The sequence below is a fragment of the Notothenia rossii genome, assembly GCF_949606895.1.
Source record: "Notothenia rossii genome assembly, chromosome: 1".
In the NCBI taxonomy this organism is placed as follows: domain Eukaryota; kingdom Metazoa; phylum Chordata; class Actinopteri; order Perciformes; family Nototheniidae; genus Notothenia; species Notothenia rossii.
The window spans coordinates 5973781-6001395 of NC_136912.1; the positions used below are offsets into that span (position 1 = coordinate 5973781).

General features: G+C 41.2%; 1 protein-coding gene across 1 annotated transcript; it reads left to right on the forward strand.

Moving 5' to 3' along the window:
* Nucleotides 1-1660: 1660 nt before the first annotated feature.
* Nucleotides 1661-27615, forward strand: LOC307045337 (B-cell receptor CD22-like). The gene is made up of 14 exons (XM_079690954.1): nt 1661-1826; nt 11861-12208; nt 12327-12554; nt 12698-13054; nt 13258-13482; nt 14897-15166; nt 20615-20884; nt 21463-21732; nt 23320-23580; nt 24391-24651; nt 25521-25602; nt 25699-25759; nt 27073-27296; nt 27412-27615. The coding sequence occupies exons 1-14, from the start codon at nt 1772-1774 to the stop codon at nt 27488-27490; spliced, it is 2991 nt and encodes a 996-aa protein (XP_079547080.1). The 5' UTR covers nt 1661-1771; the 3' UTR covers nt 27491-27615.

Consider the following 27615-nt stretch of genomic DNA (forward strand, 5'->3'; position numbering starts at 1 on the left):
CGGCCGGGCACAGCCCGAAAAGGCAACGTGGGCAACACCTCCGCTTCTCCGTCTCGCGGGCCCACCACTTACGGGAAACAGCGATGGGGTCGGGTGCGCTGCAAGAAAGGTGGCAGTGAAGGCAGAAGGTCTTGACGGACCAGACGCAGGCGACATAAGGAGGCTTTCGGGACGTGGAACGTCACCTCTCTGGGGGGGAAGGAGTCGGAGCTTGTGCGGGAGGTGGAGCGTTACCAGTTGGATCTGGTTGGGCTCACCTCTACGCACAGCGTTGGCTCTGGAACCTTACTTCAGGATAGGGGTTGGACTCTATTCTTCTCCGGAGTTGGTCAAGGTGTGAGGCGCCGGGCGGGTGTGGGGATACTCACAAGTCCTCGGTTGGGTGCTTCGTGGTTGGAGTCTATCCCAGTGGACGAGAGGGTTGCCTCCCTACGCCTGCGGGTTATGGGGGGGAAAACTCTGACTGTTGTGTGTGCTTATGCACCCAACAGCAGTTCAGAGTATACGGCCTTCTTGGAGACCCTGGCAAGAGTCCTGTATGGGGCTCCTGAAGGGGACTCTTTAATCTGGCTGGGAGACTTCAACGCACATGTGGGCAATGATGGAGACACTTGGAGGGGAGTGATTGGGAGGAACGGCCCCCCTGATCTGAACCGGAGTGGTGGTTTGTTACTGGACTTCTGTGCTAGTCATGGATTGGCCATAACAAACATGTTCGAACATAAGGATGCTCATAAGTGTGCGTGGTACCAGAGCACCCTAGGCAGAAGGGCCGTATGTTTTGGACACTCGGGTAAAGAGAGGGGCGGAGTTGTCAACTGATCACCATCTGGTGGTGAGTTTGGTTGAGTGGCGGGGGAAGCCTCTGGATAGACCTGGTAAGCCCAAACGTGTAGTTCTGGTGAACTGGGAACGTCTGGAGGAGGCCCAAGTTCAGGAGGCCTTCAACTCACACCTCCGGCGGAGCTTTTCGGGCATTCCTGTGGAGGTTGGGGACCAGAGTGGTCGGTGTTCAAAGCCTCTATTGCCGAAGCCGCGGCGGGGAGCTGTGCTCTCAAGGTCCTAGGTGCCTCAAGGGGCGGTAACCCTTGAACCTCCTGGTGGACACCGGTGGTCAGGGAAGCCGTCCGACTGAAGAAGGAGGCCTTCAGGGATTTGTTATCCCGGGGGACTCCCGAGGCAGTTGCAAGGTACCGACAGGCCCGAAGGGCAGCAGCCTCAGCCGTGGCCGAGGCAAAGCAGCGGGTGTGGGAGAAGTTCGGAGAAGACATGGAAAAGGACTTTCGGGCGGTACCAAAGTTGTTCTGGAAAACTGTCCGACACCTCAGGAGGGGGAAGCAGGGAACCATCCAAGCTGTGTACAGTAAGGATGGGACGTTGTTGACCTCAACTGATGGAGTGTTAGGGCGTTGGAAGGAGCACTTTGAGGAACTCCTGAACCCGACAACTCCGCCCTCTATGTTAGAGGCAGAGCTGGAGTATGACGGGGGATCGACACCAATCTCCCGGGGGAGGTCACTGAGGTCGTCAAACAACTTCACAGTGGCAAAGCCCCAGGGGTGGATGAGATCCGCCCAGTAATTCATGTGCTCATGTATATTAATAATGTAAAGAGGAAGGAAACCAGGCTGGCTTTAAACAGCAGCCGCATAAGGAACACACTGTCTTCAAAGAACACATCCGACTGTAGAAATGTTTCTGGTGATATACTGATAGAGTATCTCTCATGTGTGATCTACCTGCAAATCTAACAGAGACCTGAGGAGCAGCTATGAGGTTAAATGCAGCAGCGGGTGTTTTGGTGGTCTTCCTTCTCTCTGTGCAAGGTACAGTACATCTACATTTATATAAGTCAGTTAATGCACCTCAGAAAAACTGAGTGTTTCTCTGTGTGGGTAGAAATGATGACTGTACATAATAATTGCATTAGTAAACAAAACATGCTTTGAATAATTGCAAATTAGAATTCATCGCCCTGTTGAACTTCCTCTATCGTCCTGCAGTCCTCAACACTTAACTTTAGCGAGTCGTTCTCCGCATTAGAATACATTTAGAACTATTTGATTATTTAATAAATCAGAAACATATCATGAGCTTGTGTTATGTCTTTAGTGTTTTAAGAGATAACTTATGGTGGGAGTTGCAATGTGGATAAAAAGCTTCACTAATGAATAATCTTTAAATGAACAATGAGTCAAAGGAATGAGGGGCTGCTTGTAGAAATGAAAACACAATAATAATCACCTCACTAAAGTTTACGCTTCTTTTAGAGTACTGTTTGCTTTTATGGCCAAAAACTCTGTTTTTCAGCTGCGCCCTGCAACTGAACGCTCTTTCTCTCTTTTATGCTGGCCACAGTTTTGTCCCTGCAGGTCAAGTGAGTGTGAAGGTGTGTGTCCGTGAATGCATGAACGTCAGTTTGCATGCATGTACCTGATCGTAGCTTTTGCATTTTATTCATTTTTGGCCTCCGTTGGACGGTGAAAAGTGTAAAGACTTACTGGAAACAGGAAGAGAGTTCTGGGTATGACATGCAAAAAAGGCGCCGGGGCGATCACAGTAACAAGTTAGCGCTGTAACTCCCTATCAACGCAAGGTGCTATATGCAGATTTTTTCAATTAAAAGCCTCTCAAAGCTCTACACTTCAGACATCACCGAAATAAGGATAGACAAAGTTACTGCAGCATGAAGATGGGGACATAGCAGTATTTATCTCACAAAACAAGACTGAACATTGGATTTATGTTAAGAGTCATTTAGAAACATGACTTTATATAAATACTCCTGTGGTTTAGTGGATATTGTTGCTTTGATAAATATCTAATTTCTGCAGAGAAGTCAGATGCTTTCTTTTAACTGACGATGAGGAGACCTAGGTGCAACATGCAACGTTTGTGTTAACCTTTGTAAGCAATTAGCAGTCCAATAATTATAAATAAACTCTCTGTCAGTTATTTGTTATCTTATTATCAGACGCCTCAATGTTCTGCTTTTCTTAGAAGTTTCCATTCACGCCCTGCCGCAGCCTGATCACTGAGAGAAAAGCAAGCCAGAAAGAGGACTCATTGTTATGATCCACACCCTCTGATATTTGATTCTCATCTTTTTCTAAGGTTTGAAATCTAAGTATAAATCTTAGTATTTATCAGGTAAATACTGCGTTAAAGGTTAAATACACTGCAGCACGATGTCCTACGTCAACATTATATATGTTTTCCTGCCTCTGTTCACTGGAAACAACATTACAACTTTTTAAAAGTATAAACCCAGTTTGAAACAAACATCAAAACATTCCTCTGTATGCAAATTGGGTAACACTTTATATTAAGGTACACAAATTAACCATCAACTAGTTGCATATTAACATGCTAACATGCATATTAGCAGTATATTGGCTCTTTAGTAGTCATAATAAAACACTTATTAATGCCTTATTCTACATCACCATATTCTTCTAAGTAATAAGCCATTAGTTGAGAGTTTTTCCTCAATAACCCTCTAATTAGTGCTTATTTGTTAGAAGTAAGGAACTTCTTGTACATGAGTTTTGGTCTTAATATGCGCTGCCCAATATGGGCCTAATAAGGCAGTAGTACCACAAGAATAGTAATTCTCCCATTATAACACTTAACAAATATGATCTATTCTTATGGAACAAGACATGAAACTTCAAGTGTTAATTAAGTCTAAACAACTCAAAATTAGGTATTTATATCTAAGAACATGTTCCCTATTTTAAAGTGAAGTCTTGTTCATAACCAATAAGCTAGTAGTTTGACTCTAATTAGGTATTTCTATCTAAGAACATGTTCCCTATTCTAAAGTGAAGTCTTGTTCATAACCAATAAGCTAATTAGTTTGACTCTAATTGACCTGAACATGTTCCCTATTCTAAAGTTGCCTCCTCTTCACACTAAGTAAATACATTATAGCACACAACTACTGAAATTAACCTCAACAGTACATGAACAAAGTAGGCACACGTTGAAATATCTGTTTTATTAATGAACCACGAAAGAGAGGTTCAGACACATACCAAAACATGTCAAGTTTCTCCAAGGCTGAGAACACATAATGCAGCCTGTACTTTTTGATTTTTAACAGAGTTGATGTATTTGTGATCATACTGTGTGACCTGCTTGTATGTTCTGACACAATAGGTGTACTGTTCTCTCTCTGTGTTGTACTGTCTCAGTCAGTGCTTGAATTGGAATAAAAAAGGTGCCAGTACTCTAAATCAGCAACTGTTTCAAGTCAATTTATTTATACAGCCCAAAAACAAGTATTTGGCTCAAAGTCATAGTATATCCTATAATGCTGGTGGGTTTGTCTCTTTACTGTATATTTTAGAAAGGCTCACTGTACTTAAACACAATGACTCAGGGTGCATCTGAGATTAGAGGGGGTGCAGTGGTAAAGTGCTATTTTTATAAGTGGGGAGTGGACCTGACACCCTCTAGGGCAGTGGTTTTCAAAGTGTGAGGCGCGCCTCCCCTGGGGGGCGCCAGAGAGCTTCAGGGGAGGCGCAGCGTGAGACACAAAAGAACGAGAAAAAAGACGAGTAAAGTGACACTTGCCCACATGTGGCTGTCTGTGGAGACCGAGTTCCCCCACCTCGCCAAAAAGGCTGTAAAAGTGCTCATTCCCTTCCCCTCCACCTACCTGTGTGAGTGCAGGTTTTCCGCATTGACTTTGATCAAAAGCAAGTACCGGTAAAGGCTGCAGCCAGAGGATGATCTGCGTTTATTCCTGTGTGCATCAAAGATGCAGACTCATTGTTCCCACTAAAGTAGGGGTGAGTGTAATAAGGAGGCAAAGTTGACGTGCAGTGTGTTGCCGGGAGCATAGGATTTATCCACCATGTTGAAAATGTTAAAAAAAATATGTCTTGAGAACACGGCGTGCGGAAATATACGGGTCGTGCTGCAGCTAAATGTGCCTGTCCTCTGTAAGAAGGTGTCGGCGACTGACATGCAAGGAAGAACGGCTGTCCACAGGCTGTTCCAACTTTAACAACTGTAGGGTAGTGAATTGAACATGCAATTGTAATTGGGTGTGTGGTATATTTTCATGCACGTCCACATGTTACACAACACACAAACTGAACAACACTCAATTTTCCGATCGCTACCAGTGTCCTTGCGATCTTGTTATAATAACAAGTGCACGTTACTGATGCAATATGGTTGAGACCATTCGGGCTTATTCTAGAGGGGTGCAAGGAATAGTCCAAGTAGTGGGGGAGTTTTATACAATATGTTTAAAACATAAAAATAAAAAGGTTTAAAAAAGTTATTGTTTAATGTTTTAAGGAGGTGACGCTACTCAGCCAATCAAATCGGTGCAGTCAGCACGATAGATTCAAACACAGAGACGAGACAAGAGGAGAGAAGCAGTCGGAGTAATTTCAAATGGCGGAAGGTAGACAGCGAAAAAAGAGCATTTAATTACATTTTCTCTTACTGGACCTCTTTGAAATGCAATTGAATACCCCTGCATTATAGCAACAACAACCATAATAATAATAATAATAATAATAATAATAATAATAACAGCAATAATAATTGGGAGGGGGGGGCGCGGCTGTTCTTATGTTCTCTGAGGGGAGGCTCACCTACCCACACTTTGAAAATCCCTGCTCTAGGGGGTTCCGGGGACATACTCCACCGGGAAGATTTTTTTTTAAATAAAAAGCCTGACTCCTACTGGCGGCTGGTTAAATGACTCCTCATCCCTGAGTACACTCACCATCTTTCAGCAGGAAAGGAGAGAGGGAATCCTTGTCCGGCGACAACCGCAGTCTTTTCGCACTATTATTAAGCCACGCTAACATTTTCGAAATGCTAACGTTATGTGATGTCTTTTCTGCTCTAGTCTATCGCTGCAGCGCGTCATAGGTACGCTGGACATATTTGTTGTCATGCGTCAATCAGGGCCGGACTGGGACAATAAGTCAGGCCGGGAATTATACACCCAGCCAGGCCAGTACCAGTTTTATGAGCCATTTTGCTGGATTTATTTGTCAATATTTACAGCGTTGCTAGTTTAAATCTACTACCCAAAAAGAAACATATGGACATGGGTTACTATTTTAAAAAATGTGCAAATCTATTTAAGAACCTGTCCATGTGAACATATTTTAAGTGGGGGTGGACCTCAGAATCCTATAGGGGGGTCCCCCGGTAAAACATTTTTTAAAGGATGGACTTAAATGCATCAATCTGGTGCACTTTGAGGGGGAAATAAAGAGAGACTAAACACATATGAAACAGAACTGTATACATTTAAATAATCATAAAATCATAAGTACATGGCCATAACCAATAACATACCATATCCAATATGAAAAAACATTGAAACTTGTTTATTTATTTGAGTTTGGTTCATTTATAGTTGTGAGTGTGTCTGTGCTCCTGAATCGGCCTCTCCTGTCTCCCCCCTCTCCCCCCTGCTCCTCTTTGAGGCAGCAACAAAGAGTAGTTTTAGCTCTCAACAAGTTTATCTGACCTTTTTTCACCTAGTTAACATTTTATTTGTATTATTCATGCATATTTTACTAATCACTACCCACTCAAATGGAAATATGTGTTTACATAAATGGTGACCGACCGTTTGAGACCCACTAAGATAACTTACACTAAGTTAACTATCTAAACACTCAGAGAGTCAAATTTACTGAGCTGTAGTTATCAGCCTCTCAGTCTGACAGCATACAGGGCTGCCAACACTCACGCATTGAGCGTGAGAGTCACGCAATTAACCCATATCTCACGCACTCACGCCACACTTGCCTTTCCTCACGCTAAGTTTTCGTCCAAAATAAATGTACATAAATATAAAAATAAAGTGAAGGAACAACAAACCGAGCGGTCTACGAAATGAGACAAGTCTTATGGCTTAGTTCAGTAAAGTTGGAACGATATTTGGAGATTCTGATTTCACGGATCAATAACTCATGAACAAAACGTTATTCTGACACAAATGACGTCTCCTAAGTACCGTGGTAAGGTTGAAAAAAAGCCAATACGCGCCGTCCTCCAAGCTGGACACATTACATTGGTCTCTATCCGCAGCCGGAGTAGAAACGAGTGCTCAGGGACCGTCTGCAAAGTGCAACTCAGAAGAAAGAGAATACAATAATATTCAATCAATATTATACAGCTTATTATTACTACCAAACTCACCACACATCAATAGTCTCCTGTGTCATACTACAGCAAGGAGTTTGGAAGAATATGCTTTTGAATAATTGTGGGGAATATTTAAGGCATTCTCTTAAATAACGTTACTATTATACAGTATATTTCTACCAAACTCACTATTTGCATTGTTGTTGTTAGCATCTGGTTAGCTAGCTGCGCTAACGGATATTAGAAGCTGTTTTTAAAACAAGGAAAGGGAGAGCTCTGCCCTGTCAGACTGAGATAATTACAGCTCAGTGAGGTAAGGGACTCTATTTAGATAGTTAACTTTAGTCTTGTTATCTCAGTGGTTTTCAAACGTTTTGGTCACCATTTATGAGAATAAATGAAAAACAGTTATGAAATACTATATGGCAGTAAAACAAGAATACAGTTTAAAGGGTGATTGATTTGTAAAATATCCATAAAGAAAAAGAAAATCTGTGTACAGTTCTGTTTCCTATGGGTGTTGAGAGATGTATCCATAAATTCCTTTTGCTCTCAAAGTGCACCAGATTGATGCATTTAACTTCAATATAAAAAAAAAAAAAAGATCTTCCCGGGGGAGCATGCCCCGGACCCCCCTAGAGGAAGTGAGGACCCCCCCCACTTGCTTACACCTATATGACATTTGATATGCTGTGAGCTGATTATCGAGCCTTCATTGTAAGAGTCTTCCACTGTAGCCCCGGTACATTAATGGGAAACCCTAGTTTGTAACACTGAACACATGAACGTTTCTTTTTTCGGTTCACCAAAAAAAAATCTCACTCCAAGCTGAACTCAAATGTTGGCAGCCCTGCACAGGACTCTCCCCCCACCTTGTTGTTGAAACAGCTGAGCTCCTTATATCCATTAGCGCAGCTAGCTAGCACCAGATGCTAACAACAATACACGTAACCGGTGCGCGCGCTTTCTCGCTCGCTCGCGCCACACATACACTAACACACACCCTCCTAATAATTAAAGCTGCGAGCAGCGTTGAGCGGGTCTTCGACGCTCCGCAGGCTGTTGTCCGCACGTCGACGTCAGGCAGATGTCTCGAGGACTCGGCCGTTGGCAAACGTGGGAAGTTTCAGGCCGATCGGACAACGTACACAGGAGTTACAGCAGTATCACAAACATTGTGTTTGATGGGGAGTGATCTGTCGCCATGGCAACGGAATTTGATGACACCCCATAATACGCCTAGATGTGTTTAGGGCTGCATCGTTATCAAACCTGTGAAGTTTTGGGCCGTTTGGAGCAAGTTAACTGGAGTTATGAGAGAACCGTGTTTCACGGCGACCATTTAGTTACCATAGCAACGACATTTGACAAAATCTCAAAACTGACACATATATGTCTCGAGGGGTTGACCGTTAGCACACATGTGAAATTTGAACACTTTTTGAACATTTAAACAGGAGTTTTAGCAATATCGTGCTTAACGGCGAGGGATGCGTTGCCATGGCAACAGCTTTTGAGGAAAAGTCACTATTGTCACATTGAGGTGTTGAGGGCCGGACCATTAACTGTGATCTGAAGTCTGGTGCCGTTTGGACCATTTTCCATTGAGTTAACACAACATCGTGTTTTTTGGCGAGGGATGCGTTGCCATGGAAACGGCATATGATGACATCGCATAATTGGCGTAGAGCTGTTGAGGGCCGGACCATTAGCCATCATCTGAAGTCTGTTGCCGTTTGGACGATTTTCCATTGAGTTAACACAACACCGTGTTTCATGGCGAGGGATCTGTCGCCATGGCAACGGCATATGATGACACCCCATAATGGAGTTAGAGCTGTTCAGGGCCTGACCGTCACCCATCATATGAAGTCTGGTGCCGTTTGGACGATTTTCCATTGAGTTAACAGAACATCGGGTATTTTGGTGAGGGATGCGTTGCCATGGCAACAGCTTTTGAGGAAAACTCACTATTGTGACATTGAGTTGTTGAGGGCCTGACCATTAACTGTGATCTGAAGTCTGGTGCCGTTTGGACCATTTTCCATTGAGTTAAGACAACATTGGGTTTTATGGAGGGGGATGCGTTGCCATGGAAACGGCAAATGATGACATCCCATAATTGGCATAGAGCTGTTTAGGGCCTGACCATCACCCATCATATGAAGTCTGGTGGCGTTTGGACGATTTTCCATTGAATTACGACAACATAGAGTTGTATGGCGAGGGATGGATTGCCATGGAAACGGCATACGATGACATCCCATAATTGGCATAGAGCTGTTTAGGGCCTGACCATCACCCATCATATGAAGTCTGGTGCCGTTTGGACGATTTTCCATTGAGTTAACAGAACATCGTGTTTTTTGGCGAGGGATTCGTTGCCATGGAAACGGCATACGATGAGATCTCAGATTTCATGTAGAGCTGTTGAGGCATTCACCGGTGATATAAAAGTGAAGATTGGGGGACGATGGGACCTTGTCCATTGGAGTTACAGCGACACCGTGTGTTATGGCGAGGGATCCGTTGCCATGGTAACGCCATATTAAGTAACATCGGATTTGACTTAGAGCTGTTCAGGGCCGCAGTGTTAATCATCATGTGAAGTTTGGTGGCGTTCTGAGCATGTCAGTTTGAATTATGACATCATCGTGTTCCATGGCGAGGGATGGCCTAGCATCGAGCGAACGCGAACTTTGGCGCCAAATCACGGCTGCGCCGTGCGAAAGACAAAAAGTTCCTTGATAACTTTAGATCGCCCAAAAAAGTTCCGTGATAACTTTAGATCGCCCATTTGTCGAGAAGCTACCCGACGAATTTGGAGTCGTACGGATAAATTCCCTAGGAGGAGTTCGTTAAAGTGCGGAGGACGAAAAACGCGATAAATCGCGTTTTTCCAACGCCAAATTCAAAATGGCCGACTTGCTGTACGTTATTTTATACCCCTCCAAGAGGCTTTTTTGCTCGTCTCCGCACCCTAGATATGCGTAGCGAGTTTCGTTGGTTTACGTGAAAGTTAAAGTAGGGGGAGTTAACGTTAAAAACGGAAGTGGGCGTTGTCTACGCAATTTTTTACGCAAAGTTCCGGTACCAATTACACATCGCTATTTTCACGACTTGTGATGCGCATGCGAAATTTGGTGAGTTTTCACATATGTTGCGGGGGTCAAAAGTGCGCGCAATGTATTCAAATAATAATCAGAAGAAGAATAACAATAATAATAATCGGACCGATATCAATCATGATTATGGAAGGCCTAGGATGGCGCGAGCGCCCATGTGACTCGGTTGGCGTGGGCTACCTACTGTCATGATTTAGGCCACTTTTGCCCGTCTTTTGCCCTGTTTTGTGTGTTTCTTGTTCTGCGCGACCGATTTCAATAGGGTCTTCGCCGACCTAGGTCTCAGACCCTAATAATAAATTTAATTTGTTAGCGCTTTTACAGGTGCTCAAAGACGCTTTACAGATAATAGTGAAGAAAAAAAGAAAAGAGAAGAAAGGAACAACAAATAAATATATAGTTAAAGTTAAAGTCAAATAATACAAAAACAATCACACATGAAAAGCCAGATTGAAGAGGTGAGTTTTTTGAAGGTGGTGAGGTCGGTGCAGTCTCTGATGGGTTGTGGGATTGAGTTCCAGAGGGAGGGGGCAGCGACGGAGAAGGCTCTGTCCCCCCAGGTCCGGTGATTGGTGCGGGTGGGGATGGATAGGAGGTTGGCTTCTGATGAGCGGAGGCAGCGGGAAGGGGTGTGGTGGTGCAGCAGGTCTGTGAGGTAGGGGGGGGCCTGGTTGTTGAGGGCTTTGTAAGTTATGAGGAGGACTTTGAAGTGGATTCTTTGACGGACGGGGAGCCAGTGGAGGTTCTGAAGGATGGGAGTGATGTGGTCTCGGGAGCGGGTGTGGGTGAGGAGGCGGGCAGCAGAGTTCTGGATATGTTGGAGTTTATTGAGGAGGTTGGATGGTATGCCATAGAGGATGCTATTGCAGTAGTCGAGTCGTGAAGTGATGAATGCTTGAATCAGGATTTCAGCAGCAGAGGAGGAGAGTGATGGGCGGAGACGGGCAATGTTTTTGAGGTGGAAAAAAAGGGGGTCCTGGTGATGTGATTTATGTGGTGGTTGAATTTGAGCTGACTGTCGAAAATGACTCCGAGGTTGCGGATGTGAGGGGGGGGAGATAGAGTGTGGCTGTCAATGGTGAAGTTGAAATTCTGGATGTCTTTGATACGGGATGGGGGGCCGATGATGATGAAACAAAAACAATTAACACTTATAGTTTCATGTCTTGTTACATAAGAATAGATCATATTTGTTATTATGGGAGAATTATTATTCTTGTGGTACTACTGCCTTATTAGGCCCATATTGAGCAGCGCATATTAAGACCAAAACTCATGTACAACAACTTCCTTACTTGCAATAAATAAGCACTAATTAGAGGGTTATTGAGGAAAAACTCTCAACTAATGGCTTATTACTTGTAGAATATGGTCATGTAGAATAAGGCATTAATAAGTGTTTTATAATGACTAATAAAGAGCCAATATACTGCTAATATGCATGCTAATTAACAACTAGTTGATGGTTAATTTGTGTACCTTAATATAAAGTGTTACCGTAAATTGATATAATATAAAATAGTAAAAAGATTTGTTTGATAATGCTAAGAAAGCCTGTCTACTGACGAGTCTGATTCTAGTTTCTGATGTGCTCTGTGTTTCAGTGGTTCAGGGTCAGGATGTCTGGCGAGTGAATTGCTCTCCTACTGAGATCTGTGCAGTGAAAGGATCAACAGTGGCGATAAGATGCAGCTTCACATACCCATCCAGATGGAAAGGCAGTGTTAACACAGTTAAGAAAACATTCTGGTTTGTTGAAAAGAAAGATGGTGAACCTGTAGATCTGACCACAGCCTCAGAGTATGCAGGTCGTGTAGAGGATCGCTGTGAAAACAGCATCTGCACTCTGAGAATCGGAAACCTGAGAGAGAGAGACTCAGCTCAGTACAAGTTCAGGATCATAACAAACCAAGACGTTTATGCTAGTGGACCAGTCACTCTGTCTGTCACAGGTAAGACTTTGTTTGTAAGTTAGCTCAACATTTGGTCAACACTGCAGTGAATGTCAGTGCATCTACTACACGTACAATGACAGTTCAGTTTAACATGTTTGTTTCCTCACAAATCCAGGTCTCCAGGTGAAGGTGACCAAAACACATTACTGCTCAGGAAGCTGTATATATGCAGACCTGGAGTGTCTCAGCAGTTGTCCTCGAGCTTCTCGTCCTTCCTACATCTGGTACAAGAATGGACTGAAATCGACAGAAACAACAAAAACATTTAATTACTATTTCTATCCTGAAGAAAGCTTTGCCTGTGCTGTTAAAGGATATGAGAATTCCCCCTCTCCTTCAGTGTGTGAGTTAACTTACAGTCTTCCACCAACATGATGCTATACCTTATTACATATAAGGGAGATACTGTCCACAGCAATACATTCAGCCCTAAGTTAAGGCAATTACATTTTCATAATAATGAACCAAAGATATTTCATTTTTCAGGTGTTAATGGTCAATACTGCAATACAGTGGCTTACAGTGAAAGAAGCATCTGTGCCCCCAAAGGATCCTCAGTGGACATTTCCTGCACGTACAGCAGTTATGAAAACAATGTTCAATCTAAGTTCTGGTTCAGTCCTGAGCGTAGTCATCAGGGACAGAATCCCTCTCAACCTGAGTACCTTAGTGAAGACTCCCAGTATGCAGGTCGTGTTCAGACCACTGAAACATGGAGACGACGCTCCACTCTGAGGATCTCTGACCTGAGAGACTCAGATTCAGCTCAGTATCTCTTCACATTCAAAACACCAAGCTTTGAATGGAGGAGTGATTTACCTGGTACCACTCTGACTGTTACAGGTACTGATCAACACACACTGATGTATACTGTATACACCAACACATTACAATTAGAGAATACTGGAAGTTGAGTTTGTGTGATTACTGTTGTATGAGTTTATTTGTTCACCTACTTTAGAATGTTGTGTTAATGGTTATATATATTTATCATCAGTTTCATTTTAGACCTTGCTTATAATATTGTTTATTTTTCTCATATCCAGCTCTGCAGGTGCAGGTGATCACAGCAACAGTCCAGCAGTCTGATACCTCAGCAGAGCTGAAGTGTCACAGCAGCTGCAGTCCAGCTGGCGTTTCCTACGTCTGGTTCAAGAACGGAGAGAAAATCCTGACGACGGAGACATCTTATTATAAAGGCTTGTTTCACCATGCAGACAGGATCTCATGTGCTCTGGAAGGACATGAAGACTTCCCCTCTCCTGCAGTTCGTGAGTTTACTCACACACACACACTGACATTACAATACAATGACAATCTCAGAGGAGTCTTCTGAATCTGACTGCAGATGCTGCAGTTATATATCGAAAAAGAAAGCTTAACTACAGCCAGTAGAACACTTATATTTTGCAAGCACCTGCAGCGTAATTTAATCTTGATGAGAGCCCACAAGATCATTTAAGGAGGTGAAAAAACAAAAGCAGCAGCTATGAGTTTAACTGCAGTGGATTTGTTGTCTTCCTCCTCTCTGTGAGACGTACTGTACGATCTACATTTATATTGTATGATAGTTTAAACACTTCAGAAATACAGCAGCATTTAGCATGCTAAAACTATGTCTGTGTGGATGGAAATAGTGACTGTACATACAGTACCTACATTAACAAACAACACATGCTTTAAATAATTGCCAATTCATCGCTGTGTTGAACTTCCTCTATCGCCCTGCAGTCCTCAACATAACTTTAAATGAATGTTGTTCAGTGGATATTGTAGCTTTGATAAATATCTAGACTTTCTGCAGAGATGCCAGATGCTTTCCTTCTGTCAATGAGGAGAGATGTAGCAGGTGCAACATGCAGGAAGTAATCGATGCTTTGTCGACTTGAAATCAATTAGCAGTCGAATACTTAAAAATAAACTCTCTGTCGTAATTTGTTATCTTAGTTTTACACGCGTCAATGTTCTGCTTTTCTTTAAAGTTTCCATTCACACCCTGCAGCAGCCTTTCCACAGAGAAACACTCACCATAGCAAAGAAGACTCTTTTTATGCACCACACCCTCTAATATTTATTCATTTATTTTGTGTAAGAAATAATGTGTTAAAGTTTAGAGGTTCAACACGTGGTGCATGTTGTCCTGCCTCAGTGCACTAACATCACTTACTCATAACTCTATACCTCAGACACTATGGCATAACATGGAAACAGCACTAAAGTTATATTCACAATATATTTAACCCATTAAGGTCAATTATTATAATATGAACACTGTAAGAAAAACCTTTCATACTGAGTTTTGTAGAGTTCCCCCAAGCTCCTCAACCCAAAACCAGGTTAAGGAGGTGAACAAACAATAAGATAATTAAAAATAAATAAAACAAGGTTCTCATACAGAGAGATGTACAACATTATAATAATCTTCAATAATACATTTGAGTTCATAGTGATTAACATCACAGTCTTCATTCGTTGCCCTGCATAGACTAAAAATCAAGTGTAAAGTTTCAATGTTGTGCATCTTTTGGACAAAGGTTAAATCCGTCCAACAAGCATTTTGTCAAACCATGTTCAAAGTCCAAAATAAAGCAACAGTTCATTCAGCGTTCAGTAATGTAGATACTCTTTGAGCTAATCTAGTGAGAAACACATTCTTAATATTTTCTCTTTACACATTTCCTCCAGATGCTCCAAAGCTCCCCTCTGTGTCAGTGAGACCCTCTGCTGAGATAGAGGAGGGCAGCTCAGTGACTCTGACCTGTAGCAGTGACGCTAACCCAGCAGCTACATACACCTGGTACAAGGAGAATAGCAACGCAGACGTCCTTCTTCTCAGTGAAGGACCACAGCTTGTCTTCAGATCCATCCAGTCCTCTGACTCTGGACAGTATTTCTGTAGAGCTGAGAACAGGCTGGGGAGGAGGACATCTGCAAACACCTTTATTGACGTGAAATGTGAGTAAGACAGTTTATCTAAAGATAACAAGCTTATATCTGTCTAGTTGTTTCTAGAGAAGATGTTACTTATCATCACTACTTTCTTCAGCTCAGCTTGCTTTACATTACATGGGATCCAGGGAACAAGTGGGTAATGAAAAGTGAACTGGCAGTATCTTCTAATCACATTTTATAGAGTTGCTAATGATGACATCACTGAGAAACGGCTGTTAAATCTTGTTATATTTAACTAATATTTACTGTTATTAACAAGGCTATCTCTAAATCCTTAAATTCCATCACTCAATTCATAGTTTTGACTTGATTAAAGAGCCTGTGACACGAGTTTCCCCCATCATCCAAACCCATCGATTTGAGTAAATATTTTCCCCTTGAAAACCGTTACTGAACTGATTTTGGATATTTGTACTTTGATAACCATTAATCTGCCTTTCAATGTTGACCATTTTCTGGATCTGCTCGGGGATTATTCAAGTCCCGCCAAATGATGTGTGACGTCATTGCGTGCACAGCGCTCCAGCTGCACCGTTCAGGATCCCAGCATCTGCATGTAAACGCACGATGGCGCACACAGCAGCAAGCTCAGACAGCGATGACAGTTTAATTTTGAACGTGTCTGAGAGCTCATATGAGGCTGAAGGATCGGTTTATGTTGTATCTGTTAGAAGTTTAGGAATTAGGTGCGTCAATATGGGCGATCATACGGTCATGTAGCCAGTGGTGGACTGGGACTAAAAATCATCCCGGGACTCTTGACCGGCCCACTTCGGTACCGCTAGTAAATTGTCTACGGGGGGAGTGGGGGATGTGCTAGTGAATTATCCGACCGGCCCACTTCGGTACCGGCCCATCGGGATTCGTCCCGATGGCCAGTCCGCCACTGCACCCAGCCCAGCCCACGTAAACTGTCAATGGGGGGAGCCTCGCTGCGGGGAAACGGTGGACCTAGTGTCCCGATCGGAGTGGGAATAATAATAATAATAATAATCCGTGCATTTTATCCATTAATTTCCCCAACATTGTGGTAAAGAAACCACACGTTGAATCCATGTTGGTGTACTACAACTACAAAAAGCATTGGTTTGTTTTCTCATCAGGAAATGCAGACCGGCTCAAACAAACAATTTTTAAATCATCATCCTCACGATCATTTAATGTATCATATGTTTGCCGAATTGACATGAAAGCACTAATAAATGTGGTTTCATCCACTTGAGTTTACAACTACAAAAATAATCGGTTTGTTTTTATATCACAGCCGACGGGAGGAGCTCTCACTACCGATTTGTAATCCTAATTTAATCATCATCTTCACCACGATCATTTATGTTTATGTTCGCCGAATTGACATGAAAGCACTGACAAATATGAATATACAACACACTCTCACTCCATAATCGTCCAGGAGCTACGTTTGGTCAGGGTCCCGTGACGCTCCTAGGCTCCTACAGCATCATAAAGGGACGCAAATAGCTTTCAACTGATTGCAATGTATTCCCATCTGCGGCGGGATTTGACGCTCATGGAAGCACGGCATTCGTTTGTGTCGGCTGTCCTTAAAGGCAATGTGAGCGTCCATTCCCATTGGATAACGGAGAATTGTACACCCGGAAGTAAGTATTCCCCTTTCTGTCGATTGATTTTATAGTAATATCTGCACTACTCATCGACTAAAAAACACCAGATTATCCTTGTTAATTACACAACATTGATTGGTTTAAATTGTGTGCAATGCTTTTGTATTTTTCCCCTTCGATTCGGAGTAACAAATATTTTTTCGGAGTAAAGGATGGCAGAACCACACTACACTACCCAGAATCCCCAGCTATCGTTTAGGACTACACTTTGTGCTCTGTTTGACAACCCCCCTTTTTTTTCACCATTCATTCCAAGAGCTGGCGTCTATGTCACGTGATCTTCAAATTTCTCCCTGCAGAAAAGAAAAACATGGCCGAACTTCGTTTTATCCTCGGTGGAAAATGCCTATTTTAAAGTTAGTTTGGCCATTAAAATGTGTTTTGATGTCATTTGATGCGAGGAAATATGAGTTGTTATTTCAGATTATGTGTGCAGTGGATGTACATGATCTTTAGTTTGCTAGTTATTACGAAGATTACTTCAGGAAATTGCGTCGATAGAACGTTTTCATTGTTACCAAGGTGGTTGCTAGGGACGCTGCTATCGATATTATTTCTGTTATGTTGTGTAACTGTTTAATGATGTTATCTTTATTGCTACCCCCTTCTCCTTCCCCTTGTATAGTGTTGGTCCACAGCGCAAACGTATTAGTTTAACAAAATCCGCATCTAAAGATACGTTATTTTCCCCTGTGCAATTCCAGTCTCACATCTCACATCACATCGTCATTAACAAATAGACCGAAAACATTTAAAAAAAAAAATAACAATACTTTATTCGGAGTGTGCTTGCTTTTCTCTTTGAAAGTCATCACATAACGGCATTGTAATACACGGTTGGGCTGCATTAAATATTACATATCTGCCGTAGTTCTCTATTTATAGAGCCCTCATGAGAAGACTTCTAGACAAACACGAGGAACTGCCGCCAACACTGAAAACGTGACGTGGATCATAAATATATCAGCAATTAAACAACATCTTACATTTCTTTTCACACAATACGTCTCTTCGCAGGATCAACACTAATTCGGCTGACTTTTATATTTGATCGAATTGGTAGATAGGCTGTATTTACACCATAAAGGTGATAGACAGGGACACCTGGTGGTTAAAGCATGTTATTGAATTTCATTATTTTTATTATTAGATATTAATAGGATCCCTATAAAGTATATTCATTACTCGTTATTCTCTACTAATAAATAATTAAAGACTGTATATAATGACTATTTTGCACATCCCTTTTAAGATTTCAAGATTTTTTAAGGTTTATTGACATATCGTATTCACAAACGGTGTAGTTATGCAAAGAATGAAAAACTTGGGTTGAAGGTTCCTCAATATTGCATTACAAGACATCTATCAATATTTGTGCATACCTCCAGCAATGTTAACTATGTTGAAGCACTTATTTTAACTGATATTATACATATGTATTACACTCTTATAGGATGTATATAGATATTTCATCTCCGGCCTTGTCAGGTATTGAACAATCAATAAATAAAGAACACAGAATTATAAAATATAAAACACAGAATTTGTGTGATTATACTAAATGATTTACAAATAAACACCACTGCATATTTACAACTGTTACACATGCTGATGTAACGCAAATGTTTCCAACTTGGGATCAATAAAGTATATCTTATCTTAAGATGATCGATGGCTACTGCCATATTTGCAAATTTGCCTCTGAACCTTGACAAGTGCATGTTTTAGGCTTATCAATTAATGTAATGTTATCAATTAACAACAGGAGGGGTCACAAACATAAGACCAGCTGTTAAATAAAGCTCTTCTGACCTTAGCTGGCATGTGGGTATATATTAATGCTGCCCATTATGGGCACAAGCAATTTTCACCCATTTATTAATTATATGTTTTAAATTTGAGTGTTTCCTATCCCCTAAACCTCCAGGGATGTACACAGTATACTGGCAACTTCTTATAATGGGAAATACGAAAACTTATTTTAAAACTACAACTCCCAGCAGAGACGTGCCATAGATAGAGAACATGTTGCAAAACACAATATCGATAGCAGCGTCCCTAGCAACAAGTAACAAGTAGTTAATAATAATAAAAGACATTAAGAAAAAGGCATTTTAAACAGTCATTAAAAAGCAACACAATCTACCTGCATTGCATTACTCTAAACGTGTAATAACGTGCTTTAACCAGTAGGTGGTTTGGGTTTAAAAGCTGTCAAGTTTACAGTGTTAACAAAATAAAATATACTGCTGTTTCTGGTTTAGTTTACGACGGATATATTTAGTGATTGTTTTGATATTTGTAACACAAAAGCGATGGAAAAAACCCACAGCAACACAGAAAAGATGGTCTTAACATGACCCAGCGGTCTAGTAGTTAATAAAAAACAATAATATCAAAACAAAATATTACTACTAACTTTATTGTGAAATTCAAACTGAACGGTAAAAGAATAGTTTCCGGTCTATTCTGAGCCCGATCTCTGTAGATAAATAAAAATAAAGAACTACGACAGATGTGTAATATTTTTAATGCAGCCGAACCATTTATTACAATGCATTCATGTGATGAATTTCAAAGAGTAAAGCAAGCACTGCTGAATAAAGTATGATTTTAGCTTTTACGAAACGTTTTTTTTTCATATGGAATGCAGTTGGAGGTCAACCAATCACAGAGCTTGAGAACTAATCACGGGGTTTGTCAAACCGAGCACATGGTGTAGTCCTAAACGATAGCTGGGGATTCTGGGTAGTGTAGTGTCTTCTGCCATCCTTTACTCTGATATATTTGTTTCTCCGAATCGAAGGGGAAAAATACAAAAGCATTGCACACAATTTAAACCAATCAATGTTGTGTAATTAACAAGGATAATCTGGTGTTTTTTAGTCGATGAGTAGTGCAGATATCACTGTAAAATCAATCGACAGTAAGGGGAATACTTACTTCCGGGTGTACAATTCTCCGTTATCCAATGGGAATGGACGCTAACATTGCCTTTAAGGGCAGCCGACACAAACGAATGCCGTGCTTCCATGAGCGTCAAATCCCGCCGCAGATGGGAACACATTGCAATCAGTTGAAAGCTATTTGCGTCCCTTTATGAAGCTGAAGGAGCCTAGGAGCGTCACAACTGCACGCCACGGGACCCTGACCAAACGTCGCTCCTGGACGATTATGGAGTGAGAGTGTGTTGGAATATACTGTAGTCAACTTCTTTAAAACGTTATTAACGTGCCTAAACTCAGTAATTCACCATTTCTACGCATGACAACACACTTTGTCCGTGTTTGGCTCTCCCGCCGCACAGTGAAGCATTCCCGCATTGACGTCACTTCCGGCTTCCAACAAAACTTCAAAATGAGTCGAAGGAATTTCCCCGTGATGTTCGAAATATTGATATTTATCGGAACGGTATCGCACCTTCTTTTTTAAACTGACGGTTCGAGATGACTAGTAGCCCAATATTTCATTGCACAACAGTTGTTGGGAGGCTGTCACAGGCTCTTTAAGTGATACTCTAAACAGCATTTAACCAATGACAAATCATTACTTTATTATGACTAAAGAATTCATAAATACCCATGAACAATTATTTACAGCACATATTAATTCATTTACATAATATTTAACAGTTGTTTCTCTATAATGTAATCATTAGCTACACTGAAAAATGTGATTAGGAAATACTCAACAACTGTCTGTCAAGTAGTGATTAAATTCAAGTGTACTTTATTGGATACCCTTTTTGCTATCTAGCGAGCAACACATTCTTAACTTTGAATATTTTCTGTTAACACATCTCCTCCAGCTGCTCCGAAGATTACTTCTTTGTCAGTGAGTCCCTCTGCTGAGATAAAGGAAGGCAGTTCAGTGACTCTGACCTGTAGCAGTGATGCTAACCCAGCAGCTAACTACACCTGGTACAAGAGGAATGGAAATGCAGACCTTCCTCTTCTCAGTAAAGAAGCACAGCTTGTCTTCAGCTCCATCCAGTCCTCTGACTCTGGACAGTATTACTGTTCAGCTGAGAACAAGCTGGGGAAGAGGATATCTAATTACATCTCTATTGATGTGAAATGTGAGTATCAGTTATTATCAATGTAATTTACAGTCAGTTGTAACTCAGCTTAAATCTGTCTAGTTCTGCATGAGAAGATTTGAATGATCATAAAAGCTCTCTTCAACTCCACCTGCTTCACATTGCATGGAATCCAGATAACAAATAGGTAACAAATGATGTACAGGCAGTAACTTCCAATCTGTAGGTAATGTTTACTTAATTGCGAAACACCTAATGAATATTTTGTAAATTAACTAATATTTACTTAAATTAATGTCAATAGGTATCTCATAATCCTTCCTTAATAACCTGCTTTCACCGTAATATTTTTTTATGACCCAACTATTGTTTATATATTTGTCTTATTGGTGATAATATACTCAGTTACAACCAACAAGTCAGTACTGTGCACCATTTGACTGGAGGAGAGAGAAATACAAACGAATATGTGGTTCATCATAAAGTCAGGATTTGTTATTGGTTAGGTGCTTTTTAGTGCAGCTTCACTCATGAGTTTAAACTTTGAATAACTATGTTACTAATCTAGTAAGCAACACATTGTCTTGGAATAATCTCTGTTATCACATCTCCTCCAGATGCTCCAAGGGTTCCTTCTGTGTCAGTGAGTCCCTCAGATGACATAAAGGAAGACAGTTCAGTGACTCTGACCTGTAGCAGTGATGCTAACCCAGCAGCTAAATATACCTGGTACAAAGGGAGGAGAAATCTCGACCTTCCTCCTCTCAGTGAAGGACCACAGCTTGTCTTCAGCTCCATCAATTCCTCTGACTCTGGACAGTATTGCTGTACAGCTGCGAACAAGCTGGGGACGAAGGAATCTAAAGACATCTCTATTGATGTGCATTGTGAGTCATTGTAGTTAGTTTCTTATATATATATATATATATATATATATATATATATATATATATATATATATATAGATGCTTTACATTCACAGTCTGGTGTAATAACTGAGAAGCTTCAAGAGATTATAGAAGCTTTGTTCCGTCTAAAGTCCCAGAATCAAAAAATGACCCATCCATTTGTCACTCCACCTTCAAAGTCTAAAATGCATCTACACAGAGCTATTCACATGTTGTGATTTAAATACCCTGTACAACATGTACTACATGAGAAACAACATCACCTAGGGTCATCTTTGTTAACACATTTCTCCTCAACAACTGGAGCAGAACTTTCCCATAACTGGGCTAAAGTGTAGATCCAAGAAAGATCAATGCACAGTACTGCCCCCATGGAAGAAAGGCTGAATATATTATTAGCAGAAGAAAGTCAGAATGAGCAGCTGCAGTGGGGCAAGCCTCAGTAACATCAGTAATCATAGGAGGGCTTCTCATCCTCTTTTGACCTGAGGCTTCAGTAAAACTCCGGTCTGTGTGTAAGGACAGCTCTGTCGGATGCCTTATTATGGTGTCAGTTATTTCAGTATTTACACTGGGTGTCAGTTAATTCATTATGTGGTGACTATTGCCACTCAACATCACCTGGGATCGACCCAACTGGGTTTAACTAATTGGACGTGTGTAATCTCCATGTACGACAAAGTTTAGCTTTCAATATCTTTTATTTTCAAAGAAAACAGCGTGTTCACAGACACGACAGACACGCGCAAAAGACTATTGCTCTCCCAGTCACAATCAATGCACCTGTGCCTGGAGACCACTTATATGCTGTTGACCCATTACGCCATCTAGTGTTCAAATAACAAAACATATAAACCATTCTAATGGGCGCAACACATTATGTTAATCAGGCATGTCTGATAAATATCCAAGCATACAGTATACTAATACTACAAATGCAAATACTGTGATTCTGGCATAACATGGGCTATGGACTAGTGCTTACATTTTAAATGTGCTATAGATGAATATTCATCCTGACCGTGGCCACTCAACAACTCATTATTTCAATGTATATTTGGAAATGTGTCTTTCTTATATCTTTCCAGTTGTGTGTATAAAACCGCAGGAGGTCAGTCTCCTAACTGACCAAGCTTGAATCCATGTTGACACATTTAATGCCACTGGTGGGGTGTTAAAACATGTGAAGTACATGCAGCGTCTTTCTAAGTAAAGCCATAACAAATTGCTGTTACTTTTGTTATTGCAACATTTGAGGTCCCTGAGGGACATTGCTACACAAACTGTGTTTGTCTTCAGTGTGAGAAGATTTTGAGTCACTTAACATTGTTGTGATGCATCTTCTTCAAAAAGAAGAGGCCATGAAGAGAAAACTTGTGGCCAAATGTCATCATCAGGTCCATCAGGAACTATTTTAATCTGCCATCTTTGCAGATTTGATAACACCCTGTCTCATGGAGCATGTATTGTAGATGGATACTGTAGTGAGCTTAATCATTGTGTTGCTGCTTCTGGTTTGTTGTAGCCATATGCCCAAACAACTGGTTTCTCTCTTTTGTCCTCCAGATGCTCCAAAGACTTCCTCTGTGTCAGCGAGTCCCTCTGCTGAGATAGAGATTGGCAAATCATTGCAGCTGACCTGTAAAGGTGGCGCTAATCCAGCAGCTAACTACACCTGGTACAAGGACAACCAAACACTGCCTTGGGGGTCAAATGACATTCATCAACTCGCCTCCATCTCCTTAGAGGACAAAGGGAACTACCACTGTGCATCGAAGAATAAGTACGGCCAGATCAAATCTACATCAGTACACATAGATGTCCAATGTAAGTCTGAAACATCAACAAGTCACCTAATATACATGTGTTGAGTAGAGATAGTGATTGTTAACATGTGATGATTTTTCCCTGGTATAAACATTATCGGAAATAAATTCATAGAGGACGTCTATCACCTTTTGATGTCTAACATATTCACATGCCATGTGTACGTTAAAAGAAGGTTTGTGATCCCTTGACTCCTTCCTCCAGTCCATGCTAGCTTGGAAGCAATACCTCTAAAAAGAGTTGGATTTCATGTAATGCTAATATGTCACTGTTACTTCTAAGGTTTCATTTGTTTTAGTCCAAAATGCCTCTGTGTTTGATAAAGGGAGGACTCTTTATTGGCTGCAGCTGAAGGATTTGTGCCATTCGTGACATGAGCTCTCCATATGTTACTCCGTGATTTGCCTACTTGGCTTTCGTTAAGTAAATCTTAGGGATGAACACATTTTTCATTTTTCTAGTTTTATTTGTTTGGTCCACTTATGTCTGCTGAGAGAGTAAACCAATGTTTCTTTGTGGCTTTCAACTAAGGATACGACTCGAGCTAAGTGGCACAATCTCTGCAGGAACAAAGTACACATCGTAGGATTAAGAACATGTGTTTGCTGCTAATAGATTGATTGACTAACGATCTTATCAATCTCCTAAAATATTGCATGGTAAAGAATCTAAATTGCAGTGCTCAGGTCACAAGCAAGGCCACAGGGGGATATGTCCACTTTGTTTCCCCTTCTGCACACCTTGATGATATCAAGTGGGGAATTAGTAGATCTACTTTACTAAAGATACACTTCTACACATCTCCTCCAGATGCTCCAAAGCCTCCCTCTGTGTCAGTGAGTCCCTCTGCTGAGATAGAGGAGGGCAGTTCAGTGACTCTGACCTGTAGCAGTGATGCTAACCCAGCAGCTAACTACACCTGGTACAAGGAGGATGGAGACTCTCCAAAAGCTTCAGGACAGATCTACAACATCACGGTCGTCAGAGCTGAACACAGTGGGAGTTATTCCTGTGGAGCCCAGAACAAGTTAGGACGTAGTAACTCCCCCTTACATCTGACTGTTGTGGCAGGTAAGTCATTTCGCACCACAGGACATCCCAAGAGGCACAGCAACTTTAGCACTACAATTCTTTGAAGATCCAAGATGCATTTTACTGTTACACTCTCTGGACAGAATTTTCTTTTTGAATTCTAAATCTGAGGTTTGCTGCTCGAAGTTGCCGGACTTTTTGTGATGCCCCAATAATTGCAAGCACACACATAGTCTACTTCCCCTTTCTGCTAGGCCACAGGCATCGACAACAACCTCTGCATTACACTGCATTGGGTTGTCAACCAGTACAACCAATCAATATTTATTTTTGCCTTACCATTGGTCATCTTGCTAAAGTGAGGCTTTTTGACTACTTGCAAGTCTTCCAACACTCTCTGCTCTCCCAGTCGAGGTCAGCACTTCTTCACTTTTGACAAGATGCTAGGAAAGGTCTTGCCTCCCTTTTTTTTCAGTCACCTGACAGATTGCCAGAATATCTTCGAGTCCCTCTCTTTGGCATCGAAAACTATAGTTTGCCAAATTTTCCATGAAATATTTATTTGGAGTGGGCAGCATTCCTGATAAGGTGATTAACCTCACCACTAAGTTAGGATCAGCTGACTGCTCTGCTAAAGAATCCAAGACAGAGATTTAAACATTTGAGTGCAAAGTCAACTATTAATCGTTAGTCTGGGGGGGGCGCCAATGTCAACGGTTGTTTCCGGTTTTAAAACACTGTTGTGCTGTTGATCATTTATGGGATGCAAAACCGAAAAAAAAACTGTGATGAGTTACTATTTTAAATGCTTCTCTCTTAAGATCTCAGATGTAATAATGACCGATAATCACATGTTAAGGAACTCAAAAATAGCTGTAATAGAAAAGCTAATTGTCACTGTTTCCCAGGTGTAATGAAATCAGTCGCTGCTGGATCAATAACTGCTGTTATTATGGGTATCATATTCCTCATTGCCTTTCTGTTGATTAGGTAAGCAGTTCAGTTTTACTTTGATTACGTTCAGTTATGCTTCACAGTTATTTAATGTTAAGATTCATTTCTTTGTTAATTCACTTTGTTTTCCAGAAGAAAGAGGTCCTCGAAACCAACCACGGAAGCTGGAGAGAGACCAGACAACGACGCTCAGGTGAGAAAGAAGATTTCAGGTATCACTTAGGGTCAACCTTCACCTGTAACTCATTTGAACAGTGCATCATGTCCCGGTTTGGAAACGTCCTTTTCCCAAACTAAATATTTTACCTTAGGGAAACGTGACTCAGGAGGTAAAATCGAGCATCCATTAATCACAGCGTTGGGGCTTTGATCCTGTCTGTGTTTTTAAAGACCAAAATAAACGTAATCAAGATGCTCTTCATGGGCCATGTAGTACTTCTTCTGTGAAGCTTTGTCGCCATCTGTGTGTGAGTTTGGTGAATGGGTGATTGAGAGGCCTTTTTGCAGTGCTTACCAGTGTGCAGGCGATTACCATTCCTGTCCCTATCATACTTTCTTTTTTCCTCCTGTTAAATTAAATTTGATAAATCCATAGCTATGCTTTTGTCATACCTTAGTTTGCCTTTCCTCCGTCATTCTGCGGTTATCAACATTATGTGTAAGGCGTCTTTGGTCTTTCCGTTGCTTGGGATGTAAACCTTTCCATACATGTAAGCATTTTTTAAATATTGGGGGATACAATGACAATAACAGAAGTGATCTCAAAGCAAGCAGCCACCTCAGGTATGAAAGATGAAGCCAATGCCAAAGTGCCTTAAGGCTGCATTCTTTCCAACGGCCAGCAGAGAGCGAACCCACTGGCTATAACACGGAATCTGATTGTGTAGAATTCTATGAGAAAATGACCCTACTTTTAACATGATTGATGACCTGAGTAAAACAACTCCTGATGAGTTTATAGTCTTTCTTGCTGGTTTAAAGTCTTCTTTAATACATCACAACTTATTTGTTGTTAGTTATGCTACCATTTAGAGTATATTAGCAAAAAGGTGACTTGTTATCAAAAAACATGAAGTTGTCCACAGTTGATTTTTTACAACTTGAACCCATTTGCAGTTTTTGTAACATGTTTTTTATTCTTTGCTAAACCTTTTCATGTCACTAACAGAACATTGAGGTGGCAGTGGGCAAAATACCAAATTCAAGGCTTCAACACCATAATTAGCCAAATTCATATTGATCATGTCAACTTCTTAAATACAGTCTATGCCTCAAACCTTTTAATCACTTTTAGGCTTTGAAAATTCTGATTGACCCTAAAAGATGAGGACATTTAATAAATCGAGGAGTTTTTGGTGCCTGATTTGGAATTTTTAAATGTACTGAAATTGCAAAGAAGCCCCATTGCAAAAGTAATGGTCATTTCGTCTTAAAGGATGGACACTATGAGACACAAACCACTACAAATATATGTTGTGTTTTTTGTCTTTGTGATGTTTCCTTCAGGTACGCATGTATGACCGCCCTTCAGCTGCAGTACGGGGTGCAACACCAGAGCCGGAGGCCGAGGTTTGCTATGCCAGCGTGAGATTCATTCAAAACCAGGAAGAGGCTCTCTACTCCAACATCAAGCCCGCTCATCTCCGCAGACACAAGAAGGACGAGAAGGACATGGAGGAAGATGTTGACCACTCTACTGTCACACTTAAAAGTCACAGTGCTACAGCAGAGTGAGTAAAAGATCATTTTTCTTTGCTACATAAAGTTATTCCGGCTGTTTCATCCTTCTTTACAAAAACATGTTCTGAGTCAGTAATGTGAGTTTATATTTTGCTTTATCAACAGATCAGAGCGTCATGAGGCTGCGGAGGATCCATCTGCATTGTACAGCGTAGTTAACAAAAAACCAAGAGTATTGAAATAACATCTGTGTTCTTTTCAACAGTGTTCAAACTGTTTAAACACACATGTATAAATATAAGGTCTGCTAGATTACTATTATCATGTAGCTAACGTATGCTGAAGCTTGTAATTTATAAATTCCAAGAC

Excerpts from the sequence above, each read along its gene's own strand:
- LOC307045337 (XM_079690954.1), top strand. The coding sequence starts at position 1,772 with ATGAGGTTAAATGCAGCAGCGGGTGTTTTGGTGGTCTTCCTTCTCTCT. Across the intron at positions 25,603-25,698 it reads ATTGCCTTTCTGTTGATTAG|AAGAAAGAGGTCCTCGAAAC; the intron begins GTAAGCAGTTCA and ends TTTGTTTTCCAG. Across the intron at positions 27,297-27,411 it reads AGTCACAGTGCTACAGCAGA|ATCAGAGCGTCATGAGGCTG; the intron begins GTGAGTAAAAGA and ends CTTTATCAACAG.